This window comes from Coenobita brevimanus, chromosome 92 (assembly GCF_032717465.1).
Source record: "Coenobita brevimanus isolate Jiangsu-jjx chromosome 92, ASM3271746v2, whole genome shotgun sequence".
Lineage (NCBI taxonomy): Eukaryota > Metazoa > Arthropoda > Malacostraca > Decapoda > Coenobitidae > Coenobita > Coenobita brevimanus.
Genome location: NC_137045.1, coordinates 37,448,386 through 37,474,832, shown reverse-complemented (window position 1 = coordinate 37,474,832; position 26,447 = coordinate 37,448,386). Strand labels below are relative to the sequence as shown.

At 40.8% G+C, this 26,447-nt stretch overlaps 1 protein-coding gene across 2 annotated transcripts; it reads right to left on the bottom strand.

Annotated features, from left to right (window-relative positions):
- Positions 1 to 2,071: 2,071 nt before the first annotated feature.
- LOC145412205 (uncharacterized) lies at positions 2,072 to 25,794 on the bottom strand. Of its 2 annotated transcripts, none has more exons than XM_080282130.1 (4): positions 25,709 to 25,794; positions 11,748 to 11,911; positions 10,641 to 10,752; positions 2,072 to 2,618 (listed from the first exon to the last, which is right to left on the bottom strand). In XM_080282130.1, the coding sequence occupies exons 3-4, from the start codon at positions 10,693 to 10,695 to the stop codon at positions 2,176 to 2,178; spliced, it is 498 nt and encodes a 165-aa protein (XP_080138256.1). In that variant the 5' UTR covers positions 10,696 to 10,752; positions 11,748 to 11,911; positions 25,709 to 25,794; the 3' UTR covers positions 2,072 to 2,175. The 2 variants fall into 2 exon arrangements, with proteins under 2 accessions (XP_080138256.1, XP_080138257.1); XM_080282131.1 differs by lacking the exon at positions 25,709 to 25,794 and adding an exon at positions 25,593 to 25,608.
- Positions 25,795 to 26,447: the final 653 nt, after the last annotated feature.

Sequence of the window (26,447 nt, the reverse complement as noted above, 5' to 3'; positions counted from 1 at the left end):
CCCGTGCAAGGAGAACATCAGAAAATGCTTTTGGAATTCTTTCAGCCAATTTCTAGGTGTTTAGAACTCCTAGCATCATATGGAATCTCATGGAGAGACAGGCTGACAAATGAGGAAGTGAAGGAATGTTGTGGTGTGGATGTGAATGTGATACGAAGCATTAGGAGAAACAAATTACGGTGGTTTGGCCATGTGGGGAGGATGGACAGTGAAAGACTGACGAGGAGAGTGTATGCGAGTGAGGTGGAGGGGGGGAGATGGAGGGATGGAGTGGAGAGGTATAACAGAGAGGGGGGTGTGAGCTGGGAGCAGGGCAGTGAAATGGCAGGGGACAGAGCGACATGTAGGCGATTTGTTTGTGGCCATCCCTTACGGGATTAAGGCGTCTGGCGACAGATAGATAGAACTCTTATAAGAACATGTACTAATGCAAAGGATATCAAACTTACTGCTGTAGCCTTGCAAAATTACTGGAGAACAAGCTCCAGATATTCATATGCACCTCAAGACATACTAGATACTGAAAACATCAATAAGGGAAGGCTTCAGCAAAGGCAGTGATGTCAGCACCCTCATGGTTGAGTGGAAGGCTTTCCAGTAGTTGCCCAAGGCCTTTCCACAAATGCAAAAGAAATGTGAAAAAGGTTAAAGGTATATCTCATCCAGGAAGGGTAGGTTCCATGGCAGAACACCACGAGAAACCTGCACTACTGTAGTGGTGTCTTGATTATAACATAATGCATACCTACACAACACATAATTCAATTTTTTCCACTATTGCACCTTCTCAATGTACACTCTCACCAAAATTCTCGAATGCTGTCAGCACTCTGCAATCTGGTAAAATGGATGAAGAATCTGAAAACAGCTCTCTCAGCTGTATTTTAGCACAGTGTTATGTTTCAGCAGTAATTGTTGGCCACTATACACGAATGTAATGACATTCAATCAGGTGATTTGGAATCAGTCATATCAGATGTTTCCAAATGACAAACTCCATGCTGCTCATTCCCACATCCACTGTGCCCAGGTGTTCAAGAACTTTTTGGTCAGAGTGTACATAGCCATCATTATTAGGTCTATGGGTGGCAAAAATAACAAAATTCAAAGACTGTACTCAATTTTGTAAATCACATAATTTCTATGTACAGTTTCATTATTTTTAAGAATTCATAAACACATTTTAATTTGAAAGTTAACCTCATGTTTAAAATTATGCTGAAAATTTGAAACTAAATAAACTGGCCATGTGGTAAAAATACAATTTGTACATCCATCCACCCATCATCCAATCCTATGTTGCCCCTTGAGGAGTGCAGGAGCCCAGGGCTAGACAAGTTGGCCCTGACATTAAAGATGAGAGTGACCAGCCTCACTCATCCCTGAGTGCCATTACATGAGAAATAAACCCCAACCACCCCTTAGATATAAACCTTCACTGGCCCAATCCGATGGGAGAGCTGTAATTACCCACTAAACCATCATGCGCCAAAATTTGGTTCTATGGTTACCACCCAGTCTAGTAAATCGTTCCCTGGTGTACAGGAAACCATTTGGCTTGTCACTCAGTGCAGAGTCACCCAAAGGTGGAAGGAAGAGGAAAGAATGAAGGAAAGAAAGACAAAAGAGGAAGTGTAAAGTCACCCGTAGCCAGAAGAACAAGGAAAGAATGAAGGAAAGACAGAAGAGGATGGCAGGAAAGAAGGATGGAGGAGAGGAAGGGGCAGACACTCGAGAACAGCACTACATTAAATGAGTGGATGGTGGGCGCCCCCACCTTCCACAACAAAAAGTAAAAAGGGCGAAGTGAACATAAACCACCACATGGAGGGTACCAGGGTGCATGGAAGGGATCCCTACTATTCCAGTCATAGAAACTACTTACCCTAACCAAAGCATTCTTGTCTAAGTTAGATGTGAGATTTCGGAAGAAGTCTAAAGCTATACTTTGTACTGATGAAAATGACTACAACATCACAGGATTCATAAAGTATACACACACTAAAAACTAGCTATATACATAATCTTACAAAACACTGTAGAGAATGAATGACAAAATTATAATACAGTATAATACAATGTACTGTAATGTAATAATAATAAATGAATGAATTACAGAGCAACAATAATTACTTGTACAGTATTACTATATTACATCCATTACAAAACAGTAACTTACTTATATTTTTCCTTTATATCCTTTGCAGCCTGCATCACCTCTAAGGCATACGCTAAATGGTGTTCGTCTGCAATATCAAGAAGACAGCGTTCAACAAATACTGATATCGAATCGGTCACACTTTTAGGTTGTTTTGGTTCGTCAGGTTCTGTATCACTTGCCGGTTCTGTGTCATGTACCAAAGTGATTAGGGAATGTACTGCATGTGACATTTGTTGTGTCTTCCTCCTCTTAACTGGAGAGCTAGATGACCCGCATGCAGAGAACCTCCTCTTGGCTGGAGTGCTAGATGACCCACGTGCAGAGAACTCAGACACTGGCAGTCCTTGCCTCTTTGACAAAGAAGTCAAACAAGACCCTGCAGTTGCTGGTTCGGGTGAAGACTCTGAAGTTGCTGGTGCTGGTAAAGACTCTGTAGGTGATGGTTCAGGTGAAGACTCTGTAGGTGACAGAGTTTCACTTATAATAAGTACAGTAAACTATTTATAATAAGATGGTATTTGTGAAGTTTATGACTACCAGCAATATTTCCATTACATTTATGTTTTTCCAACAAACCTTAAGTGATTTAATCAAAATTGACTTTCATTTCTGGGTTGGTTAGGTTAGGTTAGGTTAGGTTTGGTAAATATCATCATCACCATCATCATCTGGACCTTCTTTCCCACCCAAGGGCAGGGTGAGGAGTAGCAATGTCCAGACAGCACAAACTTGCCCACTCCAAATAGGCCACACTTCCATTCACTCATCATTCAAGTCCCCAGAATCCTGGCTCCACCGGATATGCCAAAAACATTCATCACATTCTGCAGCTTCACACAGCGTATCCGATTAAGTCAATCCGGATGCTGCCATGCTCATAAGAGGCGCCAAAATCCCTGATCACGCACTTCTCACAAAATTCATCCAGCCAGCTCAATCTCTTGTCAGTTCCCTAGCCCCACCGACTTCCAAACCTCTCTTCCTCACACACTCGTCCACCATATCTTTCCACCTTCTCCTTGGCCTACCTCGCCTCCTCCCTCCTTGAAATTTGCTCAGGTATACCTTTTTTACCAATCTATTGTTATCCATTCCTTCCACATGACCATACCATCTCAGTACACTCTCTTCGATTCTGGTGTCCACCGACTTCCTCACTCCACACCTTTCACGTATCACATTATTTCATATCCTATCCACCCTCTGTACTCCACATACATTCCTCAGCAGTCCCATCTCCACTGTTCTTACTCTTGACTTTTCATTTTCATGCCACACCATAGTCTTACACACATATGTTAGAGTTGGCACTAACACTCCCTCATGTAAGCCTCGTGCAGCTGCAACACTCAAGCCTCTGCTTCTTATCAAGGCCTCCATTGCACCAGCCACTTTTCTTCCTTGTGTCATTCTACTTTCAACTTCTTTTGCACATTTTCCTCTCTTTTCTATCACTGTACCCAAGTATTTGAACTCTCTCGCGAATTCCAGTCTCTCTCCATTCACTGTGACATCACACTGGGAGGTAATACTGGGTTTTAAACATGAATTTTCTGATGGGTTTCCATTGCGATTTGTGTCTACAACCTTTGAAACTGTCAGTTTTTATTTATTTTCCAAAATTCCCTCACCCAAAACCCCACATTCTGATGTACCCTACTTTGGTAAGAGGGTGGAAGGCTAGAGGCCAAATGAAGCAACTGCTAAAAAGAAGGTAATAATAACATCAAAAACCACCAGAAAAACCATGTACTGAATATCAAAACAAAATCAGCCCTAAAAGTAATATTAACCAGAAAATCTAACCAAACCTACCTAACCCAACCTAACCTAACCTCCAACAAGACAGACAACAAAAATCTCTGTAAAGAATAAAACTCATAGAGGATGGTCATAAACTTCACTAATATCATTTTTTATTAATTCTTTACCAAACGGGTGCGGCCTTTCCATATTTTCTATCAAAATGAGGATTTCACAGGTTACTTGTTATCATTCCTGGATTATGCCACCTACTAGGCATTTTTATGAACTTACTCTGAAAGCTATAAATGAGGATTTACAGTATAATGAGTAAATATTCTGGTGACGTCAACCAATGCTGGCCACATTTAACATTCCTAATGTACATTTTTTCATTTGAAAGATGCCTGTCAAACAGGTTATGCCTTTTTTTTTTTATGGAGTTTGCAAATTTTTCCATCCAAGAAAAAACAAAAACAAGATAACAGAAAGCCAATTCAAAATCCATTCATTTTGAGATGCCTGGACACACTGCATTTGAAAGACTGGAGATCATAGTCAGTGGGAAATACGGACAGAGGCAGACAGTTCCAGGGTTGATATGTTGCATACATGAAGGACTGGGAGTAACAGCTAACTCTTGCATCAGAGAGCTGGACAGAAAAGTGATGAGACTTTGCTGCTAAGTGCCTGCCACAGTGGTGGAGGGATGTAAGCAGACATACCAGAGGAGTTGACTCATACATGCAAAACATATACTGTCAACTGTCAATATTCCAGAATGCCTGGGAAAAAGACCTCTCTGTATTTCTGAATTATATGGATTCTTAAAGGGTAAAATATTTAGGTTGCATGAATGCCATATAAGCAACAAAATCCAAATATAAAGGTATCGTAGTACAGTCACACCAAGAAGTGATGGGAGAGTTTCAGACTGCTTCAGACACTCTGCATTGCCAAGCGTTCAGTGAAAACTTACTGAATTCGAGGTATAAAATTCTGTACTTCATCATGTCATATAGAGAAAAAAAAAAAAAAAAAAAAAATAGTAGTATATCACATCAAGATTTATGAGAAATGGATAACATGAGGCAATGATATATTAGAAACTTACCTGTAACATATGTTTTCCCAATTTGAATGTGTAATGTATTACTCTGCATGTGGGGCATAGTATATCCCAGTGCTCATGTTTATGTCCAAGGATTTCAAAAACTGATTATCTAATTTCGAACGCCAACCTAGGAAAATTCTAGTGAATGTAATACGCTACTTGCTTTTCAAATGGTATGGTGATGTTTTAGGAACAATAAGGATGCTGTAAAAATTAAATTATTCTTAGTAAGGATACCGTACCCAAAGCTGCAGCAAGACCTTTTCTGCCTCTTATTCCTTGCCTCCCCCTAGCATATAATAAATGTAATTACAGTATCTACTTTATTTCCTATTGATGCAAATTTACCAGGCATGAGAGAGTATACCTTTCTCTCTTTCACTATGCAATAAAGAAGACTAAAACATGGGCTTACAAACATGCGCAATGCAAAAGCATATACAGTAACCCCTTGTTATACAATGCCTCGCTATATGATATTTCGCTTATATGATGTCGACATTTTAGCACCCTACACTCGCTATACGATGGGAACGATTCGCTACAACGATGGATCGTCCGCGGCTCAGTGAACAGTGAACGTGCGAACGCAACGCAAATGTCCCCACATGGTCGGCGCTCGACAACACACTCGTCCACCGGTCCAGCCTCATCAGCCAGCCAGTTCTAACAGTGACGAGTGAGGGCTGTGAGGCCCTTACTGTCCCTTAGCCTCGAGTCAGGACAATTCGCCATCAAGTCAACTCGCCATTAGGATGATTCCCCATCATTTATTTACATACTGTATCAGTTTATTTAGCAAGTACACTAGTTCTTGAATTATATGAGTTATGAAAGTGATGGTAGTTTATTGTTTCTATAATAAATGTAAAATATGGCATCAAATAATGGATATTAACTGAAAAAAATATAAATACTGTATACTGAAACGCGAATCAGGTGATTTATGATCTTTCCTTCACTGTTTAAAATAAGGTTACATACAAGACATAGGCACTTATATAAATGCCTAATGACCTTAAGTGAATAACTGACATACTTTGGAATTATACAAATAGTCTTTGTATTACGTCTATATAAAGGTTTCGCGACAATTTGCCATCGTCAATTCGCCGTCACAACAATAACAAGACAATTCGCCATCAGGATGACTCCCTGTTGATTGTTTACATTTCAGTTTATTTAGCAAGTACACTACTTTTAGATTACTTGTACCTCTTCAAAGTCGTTTTAAAATATACCCAGGATGTTGTAGTACCAATGGAAACTAATGAAGACAGCTATGAGTGATGCTAAAATATAATTCAAAGTCAACTACAGGGAGGCATAAACAAGTTAATTATTGTCTAAAAGTACAACTTATAAATGATATCCAAAGCCTACACTATTGAATGAACATAGACTTTGATAGATCCCCCTGAAAATTAATTATTAAAGTATCAATTAATCAATAATAAGTATATTTACAGAATGATGGGGAACTGTCCTGACGGAGAATTGTCCATATTTTGACAGCGAATTGACTTCATGGCGAATTCTCTTGGAACCACATCAAGAACCCTACTTGCTTCAGTAAAGGTAAGAACCACTGTATACTGTAGTTTTCATGTTTTTTCTCCTTTACTCATTATTAATGTGTTACTTTAAATGTTTAAACATAAGGATATTTTATGTATGTGAGTGCTAAGTTGTGTCTATGTAAGAGTTTAGGCAGGTCTGGGAAAGTATCCCCATTCACTCCATGTTATAATGGGCTCGATATATGATGGGGTGTTCAGGAACAGAACCTCATCGTATAACAAGGGGTTACTGTACTTGTTCGAGATTTTAAATCTGGAATACCTTTCTGTATAGATATGAAATATTACCATGTTGCCATATTATGTACTGTGTCTTGCTGTCTCTATTATTCTTGTATATATGTCCCATGTGTTAGTTAGTTAGACGTGACAACGCCGCATCTAGCTAGCCAGTCCAGTCCTAGTCAGTTCCTCACCAGCTTTCGCCCTGTTACTACACGCTGGTACCCTGTTCTCTGCCCTGCATCTCCAGTAATAAAGTCGCCCCAGTCCTCCACGTTTCTCCAGGACCTTCCCTTCAGCCTTACCCTCGCTGGAACAGTTAGGAGGTTCCGTGACATCATACCACTTTCTTTTTAAATAAGCTGTTCTGTCCTGTCTAACTGAAAATGCTGATTTGAAAGTTTTGAACTCACTGATATGTTTATTGCATTTTATTACTCTTGCCAGTCATTCAGGCACCGAGGATACTAGACTATGACAAGTTTGCATTTTCCATAGAGCTCTGACTCTCGGCAAATTTGTGAGGTTCTTTTATACTTCATTCACTGATAGTTCTCAGCCTTATACTAAGTCTTCCAGAGATTTTCGTTTGTGGAAAAATAGCCATTTTTTTTTTTTTAGGTGTCCGACTCCAGGCATAGGCTTCACAGACCGATTTCAAGGCCCAGTAGTCTTCCTATGCACCGCACACCTCTACAGGTCACCACTTCGGTGCTAACACCCACCATCCTATCCATACTGAATACATGCTAGGGTTGTCTCATACAGGATTGGTGTATTGGTATTAGCAGGGGTATTTTTACGACATGTCAGCGGGTCTTCTGATAGATCAGTAAAGTCTGACTTTTATGAAATTCAAATCCTTAAACTGTTCCCTGCCCCAGCAGGATTTGAACCTGGGTCCGTTAGGACTGCAGGCCACCTCTCTACTGAATGAGCCACCGCCTCCCCCTAAATACAGTGTAATAGCTGCATGTCTGTGAGTAAAAGTTATCTTCATTCTTGCTTGTTGATCAAGCCATTTAAAACAGCATACTAACTTATGCCACATTCTCGCTTTCTGTCATCGTCCATGGAGAAAACAAAAACAGAAATAAATGACTTTTAACTATTAGCTAGTATTCTAACAGTAAATATCTTTTAAATAAAAATGACAGATTTTAATTTTTTACTGAAGGCCTCTTCCTTTCAGTCATACTATCTATCTATCTGTTGCCAGAAGCCTTAATCCCATATGAGGTGGCCACAAACAAATCGCCTCCACGTAGCCCTGTCCCCTGCCATTTCACCGCCCTGCTCCCAACTCACACACCCCCTCATTCATAAACCTCTCCACTCCATCCCTCCATCTCATCCTTGGCCTCCCCCTCCCCCTCTACCTCACTCACATACACTCTCCTCGTCAGTCTCTCTCTCCATCCACTCCACGTGGCCAAACCACCTCAATGTGTTTCTCCTAATGCTTCCTATCACATCTACATCCACACCACAATGCTCCTTCACACCCTCATTTGTCAATCTGTCTCTCCATGTGACTCCACATGCTCCTCCCAAATAACTCATTTCCACAGCTCTCACTCTTGACTTGTGTCCCTCCAACAATGTCCATGCTTCACTTCCATATGTTAGAGTTGGTATCACAAAACTGTCATGTAGTAACTTCTTCACTTCCCTGTTTCTTATAGCTCTCAAAGAACCAGCAACTTTTCTTCCTTGTTGTACTGTTTCAAGCACTTCACCCTCTAAATTTCCATCATTACTCATCTCACTACCCTAGTTCTTAAATGCACTCACATTTTCCATTTCCTCCTCATCCAACCTCACTGTACATTCAGTGGCTTCATTTCTCTCGAAGACCATAACTACTCTTCCCTACATTCACCTTTGGATTCCATTTCTTACACACTCTTCCAAACCCCAGATAACCTGGGGTAATATGTTCCTGTATAATATACTTTATGTTAGTAATTGTTGATTACAAGGGCTTCAATAATACAGTACCTTTAATGTTGAACATATAACCCTTTCAACAGCACCACGCCTCAGCTCTGTTCATTGGTTAAAGGTGTAAATGGATTAGGCTATATACTGTACCATATAATGAATCAAATAAAGGTAATATTTTTTGCAGTAATGTAGTATGACTTACCACAGGTTACCATCCTCATTATCATACCCCATTCATTGCAATTTAGCCAAAACATGCCACCTGTCCAACTTGAATGCTTATTAGTAGGGACTGAATAACTGAATGCTTTTAGTTATATATTAAAAAAAAAAAAAGCCCTGGGAAACATGGCTTTAGTACTGTCTTTGTCTGCCACTGACCTACAAGATGCAACAAAAGGATGGAAATTTTGGTCATATTAATGTGAATGACGGACACTGAATGGGTTTATTTATTGCCCAACACCTCAATCCTGAAAAGGGTGGCCACATGCAAATTACTTCCAAGTCGCCCTGTCATTTGCTATCTGGCCACGATAAGATGACACTGAATGGATATCTGACCAATATAAAGACAAGGTGCACTAAGCAAATGCTCAAGAAACAAATAATGCAAACAATGTATGCAAATTACATTCCACACATCTACTTGCCCACTGAGCGATACAATCATCATCATCATCAGCCTTTGAAGGTCCACTGCAAGATCCGGCCTATCCCGACCTAAGTGGGGACGATACAGCAGGGCTCTTGTTTGGCGAGCCACAGCTCTCAAATACGAGTATTTTTCCCCTTCGGTGAACAAATTTTACATGCAAGTTGCCTTTTAGCAAGGAGAAAATAAATCCACTTCAAAACCCAGTAAACTACAAAATAAGTAAATCTCGCTTAAATGAACAAAAAAGCACATTGTGATCAATTATTAAGTCTTTCCTTGTCACCACTGTGAATGTTTAAAACCTCATTATATGATTCTAATCATCACAATGAGTAAATAAACAAATATAGTTATTGCTCGTAAAATATTTCGGCTCGTAGTCAGTTTGGCAACTAAAAATCTATTTGGCTCGTAAATCTGAAACCTTAGGAGCCAAATGGTTCATAACCATCAGCAGTTAGCAAGAGCCCTGTACTGCCAAAGTATCTCTACCCAGTGGCTTAGGCTGTCTGGTAGAGATTGTGTGTAGGATGAGAAGTGCTTGTAAGTGTGACTGTAATGAAGGAATGGCTTTGGATGTGTGTGTAGTCTGTGAACGTATGAAAGTGAAAATATATACGGTAGAGAGGCAGGACAGCTATGCACAAGAAACACATAGGGAAGAGAGTAAGGATGGAGATTAAAGTGCCCCTTTCAGTTGGGTTTTACGACTAGCAGGGATACTCGGGAAGTATTCTATCCCCCCTCCCAAGGGGAAGAGCAATACAATATACAATCAAAATTCAAATGCTGTTGTTGGTGTTGAACTACCCCAGTCTGTCTACCTAAGCATACAAAGGCCTATGCACTAAAGTCAGGCAATATTCCAGGCAGGGCCATCCCATGCAGTGAACCAAAGTTTCACTGGCAGTAGACAGTGCCTTCTTACTGCAATTGGCAAGGAAAACTGTGGAGGTTTAGTTTATGGGTGTATTATTCTTGTCACACAACAGGCAGGTCAAGCACACCCTTCAATGACATTAGGACATAGGCAGAATACCTAAACAGACTGTCTACATTAGCCAAACGAAAGAAGTGCAATGCAGAAACAAAGCAAGGCATTTACCGAACAGCTACTAAAGTATGTAGGGTACTATAATAACAATCCCTACGTACAAGATGGAAGGAAAGAAAAATCAATGACATGCCATGTCAAAGAAATATCACTTTACATACCTATTAAGTCTACTCCTACCAACTCCAATGGCTCGGTGACCTTGATGGGCTTCATTGTAGGGGCCTCAGTCTTTAGGGGATTAAATCTCTGGCAAGTATCGCAGGCTGCAACCTGATTTTAATGGACAGTCTTAGTAAAGGTGAAAATATGAGGGCTGTTTAGCTGCACTGTACTGTATGGAAAAAGTATTGGTTACCAGTACCATACACATAACAAATACGAGTTAGCCTACCCTTATGTAAATGCCAAGAAATCATGTTTGCAAATAGAATATTAAAATAATAATAGCTTATACAATGATTTAGCAATAGTATTAAATTCAAAACGTGCAGTTGCTATACAATGAAAATACAGCAAAAACAGGTATTCAGCGATACAGTACTTACATACTCACCAACAATCTTTGCCAGATTAACACAATAATAATACTTTGCCACTTTTTCCCTGGTGGCATTCACCCCACTGTGCCCACCCATTGGACTGCTGTGGTACAGGTGGAGAATACGAGCTAGTTCCTCAGTACTTCGGATGACCTCTCTCTTGCGACCATCTTTGTGGACTACATAGTATAAGACTTTCCCTGGAAGTAATATTCCTATCATTAACAATATTCTATTTATGGTCTGTTTATTATTTGAGCACTCACCCAAAGAGGGCTATTTAAACGGACAGATAACAGGGATGTGTGAGTGCAATAGATGATTGGACTGGATTTAAAAGTTATCACCTCTGACATCTTCAGGTCAAACCTCCTCTCCCTCCCTTGGTCATGGATCGTTCAAATTTGGCATAAACAGCATATCTTTAAGGTCGCCAAAATCAAAACTCCTTATCACCCTGTCACCTGTCACTTGGCTGCCTTTCTTCCACCTTACAACCCATTCTCTTGAACTCCACTCCAACCACCTACTTCATCTTTCCCCTTCCCTCACTTCATCGCACTCGAATACGAAGCCAACTACATCAGCACACAATCTATTTGGCCTTTGGAAAGCTGAATATTTGGTGAAGGGTTGGTGGAAATGCTTGTGTGCATCTGGATATACCAATCTGAGTGTTACTTAAACCAAACAGGCATATTACGGTAAAGTGAAAAAATCACTTACTCTCAGAATCCCAGCTGAATGCAGATGACTGTCTTCTTATGACTCGTTGTTGGTTCTTTGACAGTCCTCTTTCATATTTGCCCGTTGCCAAGTATTTAATGATGTTATCATACTTGACAGCATTTTCTTGAACAATGACAAAAGCCATTTTCTCCACTGGCATACTGTGACAAGCAGAAAATAAACAGTGAGTACTGTAGGAGTATATAGTCATTATTACAATTATCTAAACCAGTACCTCTTTCCCCACCAGCTGTTTGGGTGAGGCTTGCATTAGAGATTAATGGAAAAGAAAATAAATACAGGCATGCTTCAACTTACGAATTATAATGTTAATAGTCATATATAACTTATTCTATGTACCTGGTCTTACCTTGACTAATGCATTTCCTACTGTGCTTATCTATAGTATTTCAATTATATGAGAGGTCACATAGTCTACACGTACACTTTCAGCATACTTTCTTCAACTGACTCACCTAAATCTGTTCGTCACGCTGTTATTCATTTCACCGGCAAAATTCTCCAGCATCATTACTTCCACGTTTAACTATCTATAGCCTGATGCCTCAATCCAGTAAGGGGTGGCCACAAACAAATCACCTGCACATCACCCCGTCACCTGCCATTTGACTGCCCTCGCCTCCCCCCCACATATCTCTCCAATCCATCCCTCTGTCTAATTCTCAGTCTCCCTCTCCCCCTTTCACCCTCCATCTTGCTAACATACACTCTCTAGTAAGCTGATCATTCTCTATCCTCTCCACATGATCAAACCACCTCAATGTATTCTCCTAACTTTCTCAATAACAGCCACATTAATACCACAATGCTCCTTCAATCTGTCTCTCCAAGTGAACTCCACATGCTCCTTTAAAAGAATCAGTAATTCATATCCATTGCTGTAAATAGTCATTTTTGTCCTTCCAAGAAGTACCAAGCTTCACTTCCATATGTTAGTAGGGATCACAATACTGTCATGCAATGACTATAACATCCACACTCACTTCCCTATTTCTTATTACAGCACTGTGAAGGCTCTAGCAATGTTGTACCCTTTCAAGCATTTCATCCTCCAAATTTCCATCCTTACTCAGCACAGCCCAAATGCTTAAATTCATTCACATTTTACATTTCCTCACCGTCCAGTCTCACTGTACATTCCTCTCAAAAACCAGTGTAGTCTGAAAACAACAAAACTAGAAGTTTCCAAACCCTACCCTCACTCACCAGGGGCACTCTAACATATAACTTACAGTATATGGTGCCCTACCTTGGGGGCAACATATACTGTACTGTAATATCTTCCCTTCTCCTAGTAGCCGCTTTTCCACCAAGCATCTCAGAATATATATCTGATCTAAACAACCTCTCCCTTTCCTAACCTTCCTTGTCCTTGAACTAAATCCTGTTATTTCCCTAACCCCATCATTACGTATCCTACCATATATTTTTCCTATTAAACTCAGAAGACAAATGCCTCTATGATTACCACACACTTCTTTCTCACCTTTCCCTTTCCTTTTATGTAAGGGAACAATTATACGAAACCTCCAATCCTCTGGGACTCTACCTTCCTCTCAAGCCAGTCTACACATCTTCCATATCCATTCCACCACTATCTCTCTCCTCCACATCTCACCATTTTGCCACACACTCCATCAACACCTGGGGCTTTCCCCATTTTGAATTCTTCATTGCTTCAACCACCTTCACCCTGGTAATCTCTTCCTCCATCCTCAAAACTCTTCTTCTCCCAGCCATTCCCCACCCAAGTCTAACACAGCCAAAATTTTATCACAGACTTTCTCCATATCTACTGTAGGTCCATTAGCCTACATCAGTAAAGGGTACCGTAAACTGGGGTGAATTCAGACATGGGGCGAATTCGGACATTATTATAATAAAAAATTTAAATTCTATCTATCTATTGCCAGACGCCTCAATCCCGTTTGGGGTGGCCACAAACAAATCGCCTCCAAGTCGCCCTGTCCCCCGCCATTTCACTGCCCTGCTCCCAACTCACACCCCCCTCTCTCATATACCTCTCCACCCCATCCCTCCATCTCATCCTCGGCCTCCCCCTCCCTCTTCCCCCCTCCACCTCACTCACATACACTCTCTTTGTCAGTCTTTCACCCTCCATCCTCTCCACATGGCCAAACCACCTCAGTGTGTTCCTCATAACGCTTCCTATCACATCCACATCCACACCGCAACGCTCCTTTATATCCTCATTCGTCAGCCTGTCTCTCCACGTGACTCCACAGGCTCCTCTTAAATAACTCATTTCCACTGCTCTCACTCTTGACTTGTGTCCTTCCAACAATGTCCAAGCTTCACTTCCGTACGTTAGAGTTGGTATCACAATACTGTCATGTAGTAACTTTTTCACTTCCATGCTCACTTCCCTGTTTCTTATCACTGCTTTCAAGGAACCAGCAACCTTTCTTCCCTGCTGTACCCTTTCAAGCACTTCACCCTCCAAACCTCCATCCTTACTCATCACGCTACCCAAATACTTAAACGTACTCACATTTTCCAATTCCTCACCATCCAACCTCGCTGTACATTCACTAACTTCACCCCTCTCAAAGACCATCGCTTTACTCTTTCCTACATTCACCTTTAGGTTCCGTTTCTTACACACTCTCCCAAACTCATCCACCAAGCCTTGCAGCTCCCCTTCGTCTTCACTCAACAACACAGTATCATCTGCAAACAACAGTACAGGGAGTTTCCAAACACTATCCTCTCTCACCAGGGCCACTCCAACATCCACTACCCTACCTTGTACCTCTTTTATTACCCCATCCATGTACAGATTGAACAACCATGGAGACATGACACATCCCTGTTTCAACCCAACTTTCAAAGAGAAAAATTCACTTAGTTCACCATCCACACGCACTGCAGCCTTCGCACCATCGTACATACTCTTCACAGCATTCAACAACTTCCCATCTACTCCATATATTCTTAATACTTTCCACAATCCTTGTCTATCCACCCTGTCATATGCTTTCTCCAAATCCATGAAAGCCGCATACAACTTCTTTCCCTTCTCTAGAAACTTTTCCACTAAAGATCTAAGAATGAATATCTGATCTACACAATCTCTTCCCTTCCTAAAGCCTCCCTGTTCTTCTCCAACTAATTTCTCTGTTCTTTCTCTAACTCTGTCTATAAGTATCCTACCATACACTTTTCCTATTATACTAAGAAGACAAATGCCCCTATGATTACCACACACTTCTTTTTCCCCCTTTCCTTTGTACAAGGGAATAATTATACCTGACTTCCAATCCTCCGGGACTCTACCTTCCTCCCAGGCCAATCTGCACATCTTCCACATCCATTCTACTACTATCTCTCCCCCATGCTTCAGCATTTCACCACACACTCCATCAATTCCTGGGGCTTTCCCCGATTTAACTTTCTTCATTGTTTCCACAACTTCTATCCTACTGATTTCTTCCTGTCTTCTCCCCTCCCTCCTTCTCCCAGCCATTCCCCAGCCACTTATACTCGCATTACTTCCATCCTCTACGTTCAACAATCCTTAAAGTGTTCTCTCCATCTGCTCACTTTTTCTCCATTCTCCACTAGTAATCTACCATTTTTATCTTTCACTCCCCTGCTAACTTCACTTCCACCCTGTCTTACTCTTTTCACTTCTCTCCAGAACATTTTCTTACAGTCCTTCCACTTTAGACTCAAATTCCTTCCAAATTCCTCATCCACTCTCTTCTTACTCTCTCTTACTAATCTTTTCACCTCTCTCTTCCTCTCCACATATAACTCTCTCTTCCGCCTCTCAACTTCTTCCACGCCCCTATTTCTCATCCATTCATTGTATGCTTTCTTCTTTTGTGCCACAGCCTGTTTCGCCTCTTCAGTCCACCACGCTGTTCCTTGCACCCCCCTCCGTCTTCTCTTCCTTCCACACACCACATCACATGCTGCACATATTTCTTCTGTAAATATCTTACGCATACCTTCCACGTCTCCCATCTGCTCCAATTCATATTTGCCCAATCGTTCCTCCACTTCTCTCTTATACTCTGCCTTTTTCTCATCCTCTTGTAACCTTTCCACTCTCCTTGCAACTACTCCTTCCTCTCGTCTTTTCCTTCTTCTATTCCTCCATCTTACTTGCATCCTAATTCTGGCCACCACCAAGTAGTGGTCAGAAAGTCCACTCCCCCAACCTCTATACACTCTTGCATCCTTTATACATTTTCGCATCCTTTCATCCACACACACATAATCAATCACTGCCTTCCTTTCATTCAGTTCACCACCCACCCTTCTCATCACCCGCCATGTATACTTGTGGATCATTTTATGCCTGAAGAGGGTATTGGCTATCACCAACCCCCTCCCAGCACAAATGTCCACTAACGCACTCCCATTCTCATCTATCTCAGCAGGCACACCCCACTCACCAACTATTCCATCCATCTTCACATTACCAACTTTACCATTCATATCACCAATCAAAAACACTCTCTCATTCCTTCCAAACTTTTCCATGCACACTTCCACATTTGTCCAGAACTCTTCTCTCACTCTTCTAGCATGATCTTGCGTTGGCCCATACACACACACGATCGCCCACATTTGTATTCCAACTTTCAACTTTACCCACACAATCCTTGACCCAACTGATCCATACTGTCTTATGCTCTTCTTCCATCTTTTACTCACAACTATACACACTCCTTCCTTTGCCCTCTCATTCTCATCTACTCCTGCACATATACCCCACCCATACTCCCATTCTCTCACACTTTCTCCTCTCCATTTTGTTTCAGTTATTCCACATACATCCACTTTCGCATCCTCAAGCACCTGGACAATCTCTCTCTCTTTCACCTCATCATTCGCTCCTCTTACATTCCATGTACTCATTACCAAGTCCTTTGTCCGGTCCTGGGTCGTCAACGTTTGGTCAGTCCTTGTCCGAGGCTTCTTGTTTGTTTTTTTAGTTAGTTGTTTTCCGGGGAGGGGCACTAACCCTCCGCCAACCCTTTTAGTCGCCTTTTACGACAAGCAGGGATACTGGGGGAGTATTCTTGAAAACCCCCCTACCCCCAGGGGGTAAAAGTTAAATTAATTAATAATTAATGAATAAACGTATTAGAAATCTGTTTGTGCTCAATTCTTTGTTATTCTTTACTGTACTTTGTGTATAGAGATCTTTAATATATCATGTGGCACATACCTAATATATACTAAAAAGCAAACATGTAAAAAGAATGAAATTTGTAACATTGGCAAACTTTCTTTGGCAGAAGTGTTGATGAACAGATGCAGGAAAGTCTTCTGTGGCCAGACGTACTTTCATGAGTAGTGTAAAAGTGCAAAGTAAGTAATTGGCATTATCTTCTCAATTAATCTCATAGTTGGACATTTAATGAATTTTTTAAAATTTTAATGCAAATTGGAGTCAATTCGGACAGGGGGAGTATGGACGAAAAAATAACTTTTTTTACAACATACTTTTGCCTACAATTTGCCAGATGTGGATATTGTGTGTTACTGGGTTCATATGTGTCATTTACAGGTATATTTTTGAGCTGTTATGGTACTACCTGTTTAAGCAACGGCACCCAATGACTCGAACATATAAGAAAGGAACTGGCGGAGATCGAGGACCTTATCGTTGTGAAAAAGATATGGGGAAATTCCAGCAAGCCTGTGCAGATATTTCAAGTGGAAAATTAAGTGTAAGACAAGCTGCAGTTAAGTATGGATTTGCTAAAAGCACTCTGAATGATGCTGTCACGAGGAAGCATCCTAAAAAGCAAGGTGGACAAACTTCTCTTACTGCAGATGTTGAAGATATAATTAAGCATCTAAGAACTATTTCAGACTGGGGATTTCCATTTGATACTTTTGAGCTACGTATCTTCATTAAAACCTATCTAGACAGACGCGGCATAACAATTAGGAGGTATAAAAATCTCCCAGGCTACGATTGGGCACGCAGTTTCCTGAAGCGTCACAAAAATGAAATTTCTCAACGCTTCTGTCAAAATGTAAAAGTGTCCCGAGCTTCAGTCACCCCTGAAATTATCAGCTCTTTTCAAAAACCTCGAAAAGACAGTGAGGGATTTACCACCCGAGAATAAAATAAATTACGATTAAACTAACCTCTCGGATGACCTAGGACGAAAGAAGGTAATTGTCCGTAGAGGATGTAAGTATCCCGAGAAGGTAATGAATTCAACCAAGGCATCCACATCAATTATCTTTGCATGCACTACATCAGGAAATCTTTTATCCCCCTATGTAGTCTACAAGTCCAAACATCTGTACGACACCTGGACAGAAGGCGGTCCTCCAAATTGACGTTATAACAGGACTGACAGCGGCTGGTTTGATGGAACCACATTTGAAGATTGGTTCTTCAAAATTATTATCCCCTACACAAAACGACTGATGGGAAAGAAAGTTATCATTGGAGACAATCTTGCCAGCCACATAAGTGTAGCTGTTGTCTCAGCCTGTGAGAAAAATAATAAAGATTTTGTGCTTCTGCCCCCAAATTCAACAAATCGAACTCAACCTCTTGATGTCTCTGTGTTTAGACCAATGAAAGGCCACTGGAGAACCCTTCTAACTGAGTTTAAGGCAACCTCTATTGGTAGAAAATATCCTTCACTCCCCAAAGCAGAGTTCCCAAAGCAGCTAGCAAGATTTATGGAAAGACTTCAAAAAAATATCAAGCAGAATATTCAGAGTGGATTTAGAAAGTGTGGAATTTTCCCTCTGAATGCAGAAGCAGTTTTATCTCGTGTCCCAGATGCCGGCAGAGCTAGAAATGAACCACCTGAACAGTCAAATGGGTCTAGAAACAACTACAGTAGGGCTTGCAGTTAACCCTCCAAGCCACCAGGATTATGCTGGTGACACCCCTTGCAGTAGTTCCACATCCAACATTTCAGCAGGGAGCAGCTCTTGATGAGTCTCTATTAAAACTCCTGTCCTCATTTAGATATGGCACATCCACTTCTACACCAACCCATGGCAAGAAAAGGAAGATAACTGTTGCTCCTGGAAAAAGTGTTAAAGCTAGAAGACTTACAGGGGGTGCTGATGTTGGATCTTCACGTGACAGTGATAACAATTCAGATCCAGATGAACCTGCAACAATATCCAAGAATCTGCCATCAACTTCAAGAGCTGCCACTTCAGGAACAAGTGCTGGAAGACCTCAACAGAAGAGAAAAAAGACAGCAAAATCTAAGCTGCCTGTAAAACTTCTAGCAAAATCAACACAGAACATACCAACTCAGTCATCACAAATCCATGAGGAACATGAGCTAATAGAGAGAGAGCTAATAGCTGAAGCAACAGAAACAGAAAATGAGACAACAGAAGTGGACAGTAAAGGGGACACGGAAAGTGAGAGACAGGGAGCCAGTGAAGCAGAAGAAGCGCCAGTAGATGTAACAGAGATTGCAGGATCAGCAGATGAGGAAGAAGGTGAAAGAAGAGAGGAAGAGGTCCGCAAACCAAAGCTTCATGAGTGGGTTATAGTACAAGTAAATCTAGGATAGAAAGTATCAGGAAAAAAAGTAGCAAGAAAAAACGTAACGGAAAGAAAGCAACAAGAAAAAACGCAACAAGAAAGAAAGTAACAAGAAAAAAAGTATCAATGGGTTTTCACATCACGTTTAATAATAATTTGTGCACTGCTTCGAAGCTTATTAATTTTCTGATTCGGAGTTTTGGTTAAGATTTATTTGCTGATTCAGAGTTTTTGCTCATTGTTTCAGAGTTTTACAGACCCTAATGCGAGCGGCGAGCCTACTTCATATGAGTAGCTGCGTACATAGCCAGTAGCAGCATGGAGGTCATAAAGAGTAATAAGGGTGGCACCAAGATTTGTTTTGAAGGATACATGTATACACGTTCGTGCACCCGAAAAGAAAAAATTTGGTGAAAATGTTCAGAGAAAGGGAGCAGAAATTGTAGAGGAAGTCTAAGCACTACACACCAGTTGGATAATCCACAGGCAGGGCTACCTCACAACCACACTTCTGACCAAACCAGCGTGACCTATGCTATGTGTCGTAACATGATGAAGCAGCAAGCAGCCACCTCCCTGGACAAACCATCCCAAATCTTTGCCCAAGCAGTTGCCAGTCAAGACCATGATGTTCAGAAGCGGTTTCCATGTGAAGAGAACACCAAGCGATCCCTCCGGTATCAACGGCGCACACCAGCAATCCCTGAAAACCTATATGACTTCATATTGCCAGATGAGTGGAAGGTAACACTAGGACCCAACCCTCAGCAATTCCTCCTTTATGACAACGGGCCAGAAGCAAACTCTCGTATCATTGCCTCTGCAACAGAAGAGGACCTAACTTGTCTAGCAGCTGCAGAGACCATCTACATGGATGGTAACTTCAAGATGGCACCACCACAGTTCACTCAGGTTTATGTGCTCAGAGTTTCATTCAGTGATACTTATGTTTCATGTGTCTATGCTCTGCTACAGAAGAAGTCAAGAGCAGTGTACTCGGAGTTGTTTGATGTTATCGTCGAGCGTAGCTCGGAGTTAGGATTTAACCTTCAGGTACAGACAGTTGTGAGCGACTTCGAAGATGCTGTTTTACGTGCAGTGAGTGCCAGCTTTGGTAGAGAAGTGGATAGCAAGGGATGTTTCTACCACCTTACACAGAGCACTTGGCGTAAAATTCAAGGGATTGGTCTTACACAGCATTACCATTCAAACCAGGGGTTCCGGCTTTTCTGCGGTATGTTGGATGGACTTGCCTTCCTGCCCACTAATGAGGTACAAGAGGGCATGGAGTACCTAAAGACCATTAGTCCTCCAGAGGCAGAAGAGCTGGTAGACTATTTTGATTCAACCTACGTCTCGGGTAGCTACAGATCCCGACAGATCGAGGATTCACAGGGTGTCAGGCTGCATCTTGCACCCCCTAAGTACCCCCTTTATGTCTGGAATGTCCATGAAGCTACATTACAAGGAAACTCCCGTACCAACAATGTACGTGAAGGTTGGAACAATAAGTTCTCAAACTTGGTTGGACACCATCATCCCTCTATATTTAAATGCATACAGTGGTTCCGGAAGGATCATGCCACTGTCGACACTTTGGTGCAACAAGACCTGATTGGCACAGCATCCAAACAAAAGAACAGCAAAAAGGCCATTCAAATGCAGAAGCGACTACAACGTCTTTGCAATGACAGAGTGGAAGGAAGACCATCTCAGAATTTTTAGAAGGTATTGGACATAATATACGGTATGTATAACCCGAATTCTTCATTAAAATAAATATATTATTTGACATAGGTCAAAAGTTCAAAACCTACATGTTTTTTAGTTTTTTAATGGTATGAGTATGTAAATGTGACAGATGTTACTTTTTTTCCTAAATACAAGAAACACTGTTACTTTTTTTCTGTTGTCTTTTTTTCCTAGCAAAAGTTGTTACTTTTTTACCGTTACTTTTTTTCCTGATACTTTCTTTCCGATTTCCAGTACAAGTGTGTGATGAGAGGAAGAAGAAAAAATATTATATGGCAGTAATCATTGCCGTCTCCCCTACCCTTAAAGTTCGCTTTTTAAAGCATGTTTATGGGACCACAAATGTCTTTGTAAATTCAAATGTTCCTGGTGATGACAATTGTAAAATAGATGATTCTGATATTGTGATGTATGTAAATGAACCAAAACTAGACAAGAGAGAACGAATGATATATGATGTGAATATCAAATGTTGGCCACAGTAGAATGAGATGAGTAAGAGTTAGGGAGATAGGGGTGATCGTGGTGGAAGGATGTGTTTGATGAGAGAGAGAGAGAGAGAGAGAGAGAGAGAGAGAGAGAGAGGGTTCAAGGGAAGGATGGATTAGAGAGAGGACGGGATTGAAGCTTTGATAAACATTCTTTGTTAATTTCCGGGAGAACATGAATTATGATTCTTTTTATGTGCTAATACCTGTGCTCAAGACAGAGCTGGGTGAAAAACTTGTTAGCATTTTAGTTGTGATTTTGAAAGTGCCTAGATTAATTTAAATAAGTTCCTCGTAATATGTGTCTTAAATTGCTGATATTAACATTAACTAATAAGTAAAGTGTACCTTTATAATATGATAATATTGTAAAACTAATAAGTAAAATGTACCTTTATAATATGATAATATTGTTAAGTAAAACTTAAAACAAGCAAGACAATGGTAAAGCCAAATAATCATGTTAAATATCAAATCACCTTTAACTAATTTTCCATTTGTCTTCCAAAAGGAGAATTTATTAGTCAGAAATGACTGTTAAGTATATACAAAACTAAGGTTTGTAGCGAGATTTATATTATCTACAGGTGTTCTTTTTTATTTAAACCAAAGAAAAACTTAATGGCTATTGTGTTCATATATCATTAGAGCCATTAGCTTATTTTGTCAGGGAGTAACATTATTTTTGTACTGGAAGGAGACCACTTTTTTAAAAGCCCCAAAATGTCCAAAATGGCCCCACATGCAGCCGAGACTAAACTGGGACCTCAGGGTAGTCATCTGCATTCATTTTCTATTTATGTACGAATTTATACAGTGTGTCTGAATTCACCAAGGTTTGAGTACAAATTCGGACACCCATTACTATATTTGCTATAATTATATACGAAACATTTAAAATTTTTGACTGCTATAATTCGATACCCTAGTGGACCAGCCCCACATACAATACTTAAGATCTTGGATTGAACTAAAAACTTGATTACATGGTACAAAATACTGAAAAAAACGTCCGAATTCACCCCAGTTTATGGAACCATATATATCAAGTTTCACCCCATCATTATGTGTGTGTGTGTATATATATATATATATATATATATATATACACACACACATATACACAGTGTATATAATTTTACTTTCAAAAGTCACAACTAGGAACAACTTTCCATAGTGGCACTTCATTGGATAATAATATTAATTGAGGTTCAACATTTGGAAAATTATTATTACTTATCAGTAGGTCTGTATTGCACAAGGTTAGAAATTAATTGCAACTACAGAAAAAAAATACTTGCCTAGATAAGGATGAGCTGAAAATATTTGGCCAGCAAAGATATCAGTCACAAACTACGATACATCTTGTTCCTTCTTCCTCTGTTCATGTAGGCTACTATATACTTTTTCCTCAACTGTGTCCATTAACTATTGAAAATGTTAAAATTCTAGACTGTCTTTTCTAAAATTCCATTTCACTGAGTCTGCCTCAACTTTTTGCCTTATTGGACCAAACTTATTTTACATTTTCACCAACTACAGCTTTACAATGATTCAGAGTAATGATAGTACCACAAATCACATAACAGCCCATCAAATTCCTTTCCCAGCAATAGTACAATAAAATTCACAATGGGTACAAACATCTTTCTAGTGCCCATGTTTTTTTCCTCTGCTTATGCAAGTCTTTTCTTCTGGGATGCATTAGGGAAACATCCTATATTCACTCTTAACTTCCCAATTATGAAAGGTGAGAGCAATCAATGTCAACTGATAGTATTCTAAGGCGTAAGGTACATCTTGACACATCTGCATCCAAAGAGCCTGCCTCCCTCCTTCAAAACAAGGAGTAAGATGCTCGGCTTCATTAATAATCCCTTTACGTTCCAGTCCCTAATTAGGGTATTACCGACAGCCGAAGTACTGGGCTGTAATTATCAAGTGTTTCTTGGTTGTTCTGGCCTTATTTTGGGTGTTTTAGAATTGAAGGCTTTCTTTTTTTTTTTTTTCCTGTGCAAAAGCCTAAAAAGTGAGTTTAACCCTATATAGGTAATGTGGGGTCTCAGAGACCCCAGTCCCCAAAATTTAATTTAAAAAAATATGAGCATAAGGTCTACATACATATCTGTCCGTCTCATTACCTTCCTGCCTAGTGATGCTCTTCATGGGGATGATGGGGTCATAGCTGTACCTGGCTTTGATTTTGCTCTATAGAGCCATTGGGGTATGTTAGACCCCAGATTACCTATAATGTAACCTCAGTTGAGCCCTCTTGTGATTTTTTTATTTCAATTTGCTGTCTTTCTCCTTTTGTATACAGGAGGTCCCAACATCAGTCTACTGCAGGCCACCCAAGGAATCATGATATTACTTTTCAATTTTGCAAGATTTAATTTTAAAATTTTTATACCTAAAATTTAACCATTTTTGTATAAACTTTAAAAATATACAGTATATATTTTTTTATTAAACTTTACGTTACCTAATACAGTAACAAAATCAAGATTACCTTACAAGGGTTAAGGACATAGAAGAAGCCACCCCCAAGGGGTATTATTTTACAAGTGCACAGGGATTTGGAATCTCAATTTTACTCTTACAGATATCTAAATCTCACCATTGCGAACATTTTGAACCCTAGAAACAACTTCCGCAAATGAATATTAACGCGAAAAAAGATTTTTGAAAATTTTCTGAAAAATCACTCTCTACATAGTCTGGCGATACGTGAGACCCATCGCGGCACGTGCCTAATGCATTGTGGTCCTGTCTCGTGTGTGTCTACCATCACGTCACAGTTCACGTGACTTATGGGTGGGGCTAAAGCATGTGTCTACTGTTACGTCACACGCTATCTGCTCATGCGTGAAGTTCAAACTGATACAACCGGCGTGCAAATTTGTAGTTCAGATACGCTAGGGTCCCGCAGGATTTGAAAGTCAGTTCATCTCCAGCCACGACTTGTGAAGCCTGCAAAATTACCGTAAGTACTTCAGGAGCTGTAAACTGGTGAGTAAAGGCATTATTTCATATTTACACCTGGTTAGGTTAGGTTAGATGAGGTTTGGTTAATGTCAAGGGGGGTCTGGGGGGCAAAGCCCCCCAGTTAGAAAGCACGGCCAGGGCTGGGGGGTCTGGGGGGCAAAGCCCCCCAGTTAGCAAACACGGACTCCCTAAGAAGCTTAAAATTTCATTTTTCCGAAGGATTTTAATGTTTTCGGTTTGAATTTGAAAACAGTTTCAGTCGGAAATCAGTCGTTTTTGCGTGTTTTCCCCACCCAAAACCCCGCTTCCCCACAGGTCCCCCATTGTTCTTGGCATGGAAAAATATAATTTTATGGCTTAGCTTAGTTTAGCTTAGGAGATAATGGTTTGCTGGTGACAGCGGGCAGGAGATTGTTGGTGCAAGGCGGTGGGGAGTAGGCCAGACGCCTTGGCGCGCAGCGGCCTAGCTGGTGAAACCAATGTACTTCTAATGGTTTTTGATGTGCTGTGAATTATTCTGACCTTCATTTCTATCGCAGATCAATATATTACGTGATTTCCCCCACCCAAAAACCCCGGGTTCGCCCATCTCCCCCATTCTTGTGGGGGGAAGGGATATCTTGAAATATTCTGATTTGCGGCAGAAATGAAGGTCAGATTCGTTCAAAACACATCAAAAACTATCAGAAATACCTTGGTTTCACCAAAAAAGACGTCCCTGTGCACTTGTAAAAAATTACCCCCCAAGGACCCAAAGTACGATAAAATCAACCAAAAAACACAATCGAAATGAATACAACATGAAAACCTCAAAATTCACCACATAATACAAACAACCTACCCCAATATCACTAAAACTGGAGGAAAATCAGACGCCTTACATTTGCCCCTGCTCGGCTGCTCGGCCATGCTGCCCACACTACCAAACCAAAACAACGTGCATATTTCAACACAAATACAGTCAAAATCAATTAGCAATAAAAAGAATACAGTAAACTCGGACCTAACACCATACTTAACAATGATATCCCTTCTTGATAACCTACTGTATACCGGTCTAGTGTATATATATTTTTTTACCAGTGTAAACGTCGTCCAGTGCCAGAGTGAGGCGGTGATTAGTCATACCACTAATTACCGTTTTCGTAGTTAATTAATACCGTACTGTAGGGAATTCATACACACACATCCCTTACCTATTGCTATAGACGTGATCCATGGCTACAGTGCTTGCTTACACGCCAAAACTGACTGAGTTGGGCTTGGGCTTGGGCTTGGTACCAGTCACTTGAATAAAGTTTATGTTCGTCATGAAGTGTCCAGTTGTCCACCAGGATTGATTTATAATAACCTAACAGGATGTTTATTTTATCTAAATAATTAATAAGTGACCTAATCAAATTTACTACTGTGTCACGCCTTACGTAAAAGCTTTGAGACGAATGAGACGAGAAGCCGGAATGATCATTTGCCGTTTGTAAACAAAGGGAGAGAGGCTCCGACCATGTTACCCCTACAGACATCAGAGGACAATTGGCATGTCTGTGGCGGCCTCTGGCAACTCCCCGCGCATGCGCCGTAGGGCGCACCAGACCAAACCCCAGCATTACCCCACTGCACCCCACCCAACCTCACCATTATCCCACTGCACCTCACTCAACCCCACCATCACCCCAATACACCCCACCCAACCCCACCATCGCCCCAATACACCCTACCCAACCCCACCATCATCTCAATACACCCCACCCAACCCCACCATTACTCCACTGTAGCCCACCCAACCCCACCAGTACTCCGCTGCTCCCCAGCCAATCCCACCATTATCCCGCTGCTCCCCACCCAACCCAACCATTACCCCGCTGCACCTCACCCAACCCCACCGTTACCCCACTGAACACCATTTTTTTTTTTTTTTTTTTTTATGCGAGGAAG